The 7,646-nt window shown below is 38.0% G+C and overlaps 1 protein-coding gene across 4 annotated transcripts in view; it reads left to right on the top strand.

Moving 5' to 3' along the window:
• Positions 1-7,646, top strand: part of wwp2 (WW domain containing E3 ubiquitin protein ligase 2) — a 58,060-nt gene that overhangs the window by 28,486 nt on the left and 21,928 nt on the right. For all 4 annotated transcript variants that reach the window (XM_016552602.1, XM_016552604.1, XM_016552603.1 and 1 more), the window contains one exon: positions 2,993-3,167. In XM_016552602.1, coding sequence (XP_016408088.1) covers positions 2,993-3,167 — 175 coding nt within the window. The remainder of the gene's footprint in view (positions 1-2,992; positions 3,168-7,646) is intronic.

The following is a 7,646-nucleotide window of genomic DNA, read 5'->3' as shown; positions in this document are numbered from 1 at the left end:
GATAGTGACACCAGTCAACACTTTCACTTCAGTAAGGAGGTCTCTTGTTCAGGCAGCAGCATTCAAGCGTTGTCTGTAAGTGCCCTAAGTGCCCTGCGAAATGGACTTCACATGATATTCCGCCATGATTCCAGATCGCAGGGAATACATTCAAAACATTCAAAGGGCATTAAAGTGCGCGAGACGTGAATTTATATTTATTTACTAAATAACAGATTGGAGATTAAAATAATAGCAGATTTGTCTCATTTTAAATGAATAATAAAAACTGAGATAAAAAATTTACTTAAGCCAGAATTTAAATGTTACTATGGTAAAATAAATATTCAAACCACGTGTGTTACAACTAACACCCCGTTACTTTGTGCATCGCACTCAAATAAAGTTTATTGTTAAATTGTTAAATGCCCTGCCTCCATTATGTATCTCTGTCACGTCATTATAAGTGTTTGATCACCACATTTGAGTGATCATTGCAAAACATGTGTTTATGTATATATATTCTGTTTATGTATATACTGTATTCTATATATAGTACCAGTCAAATGTTTGGACACATGAATGGGAAAGTGTCCAAACTTTTGACCGGTACTGTACTATAATATACACAAAGATATCGACCTTTTTTTACTCCCTAATATCGGTATCGGCCCCAAAAAGCCCATATCGGTCGGGCTCTAGAAATTACTGTACTGGTGAAGAAAGTGAACTTAGAACAAAACATTGAGGTCTGATCTAGATATTTATGATGATCCGACAAGTCCTTCAACTGCAGTACTCTAGTGGGCATCTGGAAACTGGTTTCCGTGCTCTATGACAATCTGCATAATGAACTGCGTTTGTTCTTGAGTCTTTGAGAGGAGTCCGTTGTACTCTTTGATAAGTGCACCGCCTCTTTCGTGTCATTGGTCACGTCAGGCTCTTAGCAATCTCCTCAGCTGCGATGTAGGTTGCATTGTTTGCCCAGGTACCAGGATCTTCATTTAGGAAGTCCTGGCGGAGATCAAGAATAAGAAGTTGCAAGTGTTCTTTGTGATGAAGTTGCTCAAATTCTTCGTTCCAATGCTTAGAAGGTCTGCGTGCACTCTTTTATCTGGCTCCTCGTCCACTTCAGTCTCCTTTGCAGCAACCATTGCCTTTTTCTCCTCCACCGTGACATCTGGATCAAACAGGGCCAGTGCAACCAGTTCCTCACTGAGATACCAGAGGTGATCGAGCAAGGTCTCCTTGAAGTCTTCTTCGTTCTTCTGTTGTGTTTCGCTCCTTCGCCCCTTGTTCTTCTTCAAGGCCTCCCATTTTCCTAAAAGGTCTTGAAAAGGCCTTATGGGAATGTGGGCCTTTTCCCAAAAGTCTTGGACCTCCTTCGTGGTCTACACTGCTGCTTTACAGTATGCTTCACCATACCCTTTTTTCCCATTCAGTGCAGATATACTTAAATAACATCACCAATGGACGGAAGCTTGCAACCTGATAAAGACTCCTTCTTGCTTCCAAGCAAGTACACTTCATCCTGGTTATGCAAAATGGCCATCTGATATCAGAAATGGTCAAAAGTTTATCAGTGAACGAAACCTTCGCTAATATCACCAATCAGATCTTGAAGTACCTGTGATAAAAAGATTTTTTGAGCATACCCTAAATGACAAATTATCTGGATGGTATTTTGCATACATTCCGTACTTCTAGTGGAGAAACAAATGAGGGGGTGAGAGGTTAACATTTTTTCAATAAAAAAAATTACCCCCCAATAAGGGCCACCCTACTAAAGACATCTCTTCCATCTACACTTGACCCTCTAACACTCTCAATTCTATTTCTATTCTATCTACTTATTTTATTTTTATTTATTATAAAAAAAAACCTTGCTGCGTGTACTGCGTTAGACTAACTGAGACTTGTCACAGCGCTTATAGCTCTTTTGTTGGTTTGATTGCTTCTATTGTCCTCATTTGTAAGTTGCTTTGGATAAAAGCATCTGCTAAATGATTAAATATAAATGTAAAATGTAAATGATATATTTATTTTTAAGATTTTTATTGAAAGTGTGAAATTATTGCATTTGAATCTTTAATCTTTTTGCCACCTTTTGGAAATGCACATTTGAGCTTGAGTTTGCAGTAGCAGTAGCTAGTACTTGAGTTGGGGTGTAGATGTAAATGTATTTTTCTGTGTTCGCACACGGTCCTTGCGGGTCCTTCAGAAGTCTTAAAAAGTCTTAAATTTCAGCCTGTTCACTTCATTTACAGGGTCAGTTGCTCTAGATAAATAACGAGAGAGCAGGTTCTGTCCTCCTCTTTCCCTCCAGCCGTCTAAAAGCACAGCACAGTTGACGTTACATGTCATTTCTATTGCTGGCAAAAGTAAGGCATCCTTTGGCTTTTATGTCTGTTAAATCCACCTTGAGCACCAATAACACAATAACCCTTCCGGTTAATGTGGATCATTTCTGCACTTCAGTTTGGAGGACGTTTTGTCTGTTTCTCCTCAGAACACTGTTTCAGCTCAGTGATTTGAGTCAGATCCGTTGCATGCACTACTCTTTTTAATGCCAGTGAGTTATGGTCAAGACTCTCCGCCATTTCAAAACATTTACATTTCTTCTGGTTTATAACCATTCAGCGTGTTAAGGTTCAGATTTGAAATGTTCCTGTAGAATTTTCTATGTATAGCAGAGAACCCATCAATAAACTGCCACCGCTGTGCTTCAGAGGATCTGATCAAATTTATGCAGAGGATACTTAAGGGTTTACAAACTTTTCTAGCGCTTTTAGTCTTTCTAACTGCTTTTAGTCTAATGGCACAAGATGCTGAAAAAAACATTGAGACATGTGGCAAAGGTCAAAGACGTCTAGTGCGAGTTAGCATTTGAAAAACCAAAAAAAAAGTGCCCTGAAAGAACAGCCCCTGAGAGTATTTACAGTTTGCTTTTGTACATGGCCGCTTATCCTCTTATATGGGGCTGGTGTTAACCCATGATTCGTGTCTGTTGTAGTTGGGAGAAGCGTGTGGATCAGCGCGGCAGGTTCTACTATGTGGATCACAACACCAGAACCACCACATGGCAGCGGCCCACAGCCGAGTCTGTGCGCAACTATGAGCAGTGGCAGTCTCAGCGCAGCCAGCTGCAGGGAGCCATGCAGCAGTTCAACCAGAGATACCTCTACCAGGTGAACAACCGCTGATTTAGAAGTTGTACTACAGATAATCATCATCCATCACTGACTGGGATGTAAATGTTCATGCTGTATTTCATGCCAATCTGTTCTTTTCACTTTCTCTTTTGAAAGAAGTCTTTTATGCTCACCAAGGCTGCATTTATTTGATCAGAAACAAATAAACAAAGCAGTAATTTTGTGAAATATTATTAAAATCTAAGATAACTTTGACAAAGCTGAATTGTCAGCATCATTACTCCAGTCTTCAGTGCCACATGATCCTTCAGAAATCATGCTGATTTGCTGCTCGAGATTTCTCATTTCTTTTTATAATCAATGTTGAAAACAGTTGTGGTGCTTAATATTTTTCTGGAAATTGTGATGACTATTTCAGGATTCTTTGATGAATAGAAAGTTTAAAAGAACAGCTATTTCATGAAATAGAAATCTTTTGTAACATAAGTGTCTTTACTCTCACTTTTTTTCAGTTAAATGCATCCTTGAAAAGTATTGTATCAGTATATCACCGTTTCCTAAAAAATATGAAAATATGATGCATCACAACAGTTTTCAACATAGATAATAATTAGAAATGTTTCTTGAGCACCTTTTAGAATGATTTCTAAAGGATCATGTGAAGACTGGAGTAATGGTTGCTGAAACTTCAGCTTCACAGGAATAAAATCTATAATCTAAACACAATCTAAACCTATTCACCTATACTGTAGGTAGTTTAGTGCAGTGAATCTCAACCTTTTGGCGTACCGGACCCCAGTCCAATTCAGAACCATCCTCAAGGACCCCCAGAACAAAATTGACTCATCTATGTATCATTTGTGTCTTTGTGAGGACCAAATACAGTCAAGTATAATTCAAGTTAGCTGACTTGTCCAGTATTTGGCCATATCATCAGCTATATTGGATTTTTCTTTCATGGGAACATGTCATGTCAAAATATACAAAATTTATACAAAAATTCATACTTTTTATGGACCCCCTGGCCTTACGTCAAGGACCACTAGGGGTCCACGGACCCCTGGTTGAGAAACACTGGTTTAGTGGGTGGTTTACAGTAACCTAGCTATAATGTATGGTGCAGTATGACAATGAGCGACTTGGCAAAACACACTACAATGGAAGTTAATAAGGATTTAAATAAAAAATATCATAGATGACGATGAAACTGTAGCACAAGTTTCAAGTTAAACTGTCATTGACCACTAAATTAAACTTTGTGAATTACTGTTAAATCGCCAGCGGGATGGACTTTTTTTCCGCAACTATCATATCTGCTGTTCACACAAATGACAGCTTTCCATCTTTTTTACTTTTAAGTTACCATGAATAAATCAGCACCAAAATGCAGATGAATGCTGTTTTCTTCATTTCGTACTATATATGCTGTGGAGTAATCGCCAACTTTATGATTGGTTCAAAGCAGACCATGTCTTGACCTCGTACATGCTCGTACTGATAATCTTATGCTTCGATCCCACATAGCATCAAAACAGTAATGTATTGGTAACGTTACAACTTCTTATCTTGGAAATTAGCTAGAACTGCTTTCCCTGTATTTCTCTAAAGGACCTGTTCATACATGATCTCTAAACTGTCATTTACCAGTAATTTTCCAGAAAATTGTGTGAGCACCTGTCTTTCAATATAATATTATAATACGTGTTATTATTAATGTGACATTGAGCTTTTCAGCTTCGCTACTGAAAAGCTCCTTTCCATTTATATCAGCAGAGAGATGGCAACATTGCTTTTTTGAATTATCGAGCTCACAGCTTGACTTTTAGTAGAGATATGCTACGCATAATCTCTCTCTCTCTCTCCTCTGATTACTCTGTGCTGGGAGTAGAGTAATCCTTTGGAAAAACATCAGCTTTGGCTTCACTCTTGTATGGAACCCCCTCTTTTTCAGGTTTAGGGTGCGTTCTGCAAGCTGCTTAATTTTATAAGCAAAGTTAAAATTGGACCATGACGTTTTAGATCTTTGTTAACTTTAGAAATACACAACAGTGTCATTTATATACACAAAACAGCACTTCTCTGAACGTTCTTTAAAACACACTCAATAAGCCTTTGCAACAGCACTTTTAAGGCCCACAGAATAGATGAAGGAACTCGCTGTGCTCTCCGGATCCATACTAACCAGCCAGGACCCTCCCTTTAAGTTCAGAGTGCTTGAATACCACAGCTCCATGCGAAGACTCGAATCCAATGAATCTGAAGCGTAGGATAGTCCACCAAGTGTGTCTTGGCATGCAGGTGGTAAAAATCTGTGTAAAATGTTGTGCCTTTTTGGTTTTTGCTACAATTACAGCCAGAGAAGCCCAATGAAAAAATGGGGATGAATCACCATGTTGGGAAAGTCTTTTCCCTACTTTAGACTTCATCTGAAACAATACAGTGCTTGCATACCTCGGCCCACAGAAGAAAAGTTCCAGAAGAACATTTTGGATGAGGAAAGACTCTTTTGCAATATTTGTGTGTACTGCAGTTACCTCATTTTGAATAGTTTAGTGTGTGTGTGTGTGTATCACCATTGTAGCGTCATAATATACTGATAATCTGCAGTTTAGGCCTTCTAAATGGCTTTTAATTATGGCTTTTAAGTATGATGTTAAACAGCTAAAATTATTAATGTTATCCCTAAAACTGAAAAAATTGAAGTATTAATATTGATATTGTGATACTAGGCTTGATAACTGTTAAAAGATGTTCACATTACAAATATTTAAAATATTTCCTATGTTAAATTTGTTTCAAACATGAGGGTGTTAGGTGCGATATAGCAGTTGTCAGCAGTTGCAATATGAGAAATATAGATCATGTTTATCTATTTATGCTGCTCTTGTGCTTGTTTAACTTGTACAATTTCAGATTTGGCTGTCTGTAACATTTATAGCTCACATCAGTAACATAAAGGCATCTTTACGCCGCAGGCACAGGGTTAAGTCTGCTCAAGAATCTGTGTAAATTCATAGTGCCGCATAAAAGCCAGACTAAATTATGCTTGCTCTGACCCACCACAGACCCTAAAGTATACAGTCGTATTTGCTTTGTAAATACATTTATGCTACTTCTAAGCAGCATTCTGTGTGAAGACAGTCTGTGTAAAGACACCTAAATGCTACTTAAAAAGCGCTTCTGTGCCATTCCTGCAGTGTACAGTTGGCAGTAAATGAGCATGTTATGAAGTTTAGATGGTAGTTTACTGCGTTGGTTTAATTCTCACATGAGTGTCAAATGTGACAGCTGATTTCAACATTACATGCCTGCTGCAGTAGTGTTTGAGAGCACAGGACGCTGCCATTGACACAACACAGCACGTCACACAGCACACACTGGGCTTTTTGTGTGCTAATTGCAGCTCATTAGGATCTTGTGTATCATTAACAGCCGCTTCCGGCCTTAAGCGAAAATAAAACTCTCTCACTGATGTTCTCTTATATTTACTGAAAATAAAAAAATTTTATATATAAGAATCTTCTCACAGATTTTTCTAACAACAGTAGTTCACAGTAATCATGTCTTTCAAGCTCCAAAAATGAGCTTTGGTAGAGGGGAAGATGAATAATGAATTACATTTTGGGTCTGTTAAAAGCTACCGTAAGATTTTTAATATAGAGTACAAGTCGTAAGGACTATTGTTTTGCTTTTTGGAGCTTGACAGCTGTTAATATATACTTTCATTTTATGGGAAACACTTAACAGAAAAGGTAATCCCACAATTTTACTGCAATAGACCTTAGTCAGGGTAGACACCATATACATGGATGAAAACGAGGCTGTGAGGGATAAACTATGGCCTTTACATTGGTATGTATTGGTAATGTAATTTTCAAAACACACAATTTTCATAAATTTGATGTGTTTTTAAACACTTTATTTTAAGGACCAATTCTCACTATTTACTAGTTGCTTATTAGCATACATATTACTAGCATATTGGCTGTTTATTAGTCCTTATAAAGCACATATTAATGCCCTGTTCTGCATGACCATATTTTAGATCCCTTAATCCTCTACCCCAAACCTAAACTTAACTATTACCTTACTAACTATTAATGAGCAGCAAATTAGGAGTTTAACCCTTTATCGGGCGAAGAACCATATTTGGTAACTTAAAGGGGTCATATGATGTTGCTAAAAAGAACATTATTTTGTGTATTTGGTGTAGTGAAATGTGTTTATGCGGTTTAAGGTAAAAAAAAACACATTATTTTCCACATACTGTACATTGTTGTTTCTCCTCTATGCCCCGCCTTTCTGAAATGCGTCGATTTTTACAAAGCTCATCGGTCTGAAAAAGCGAGGTGTGCTGTGATTGGCCAGCTATCCAGTGCGTTATGATTGGCCGAATACCTCAAGCATGTGACTGAAATGTTACGCACCTTACCATACTGTGATGCCATGTCCCGGAGCGACGAGACAAAAACCTTAAAACCCATTATAAAGGAGGCATTTGTTGCATCCAGTGGG

This window comes from Sinocyclocheilus rhinocerous, unplaced genomic scaffold, assembly GCF_001515625.1.
Source record: "Sinocyclocheilus rhinocerous isolate Xijiao unplaced genomic scaffold, SAMN03320098_v1.1 scaffold1366, whole genome shotgun sequence".
NCBI classification, from domain to species: Eukaryota; Metazoa; Chordata; class Actinopteri; order Cypriniformes; family Cyprinidae; genus Sinocyclocheilus; species Sinocyclocheilus rhinocerous.
This window is presented reverse-complemented; position numbering and strand designations above follow the sequence as displayed.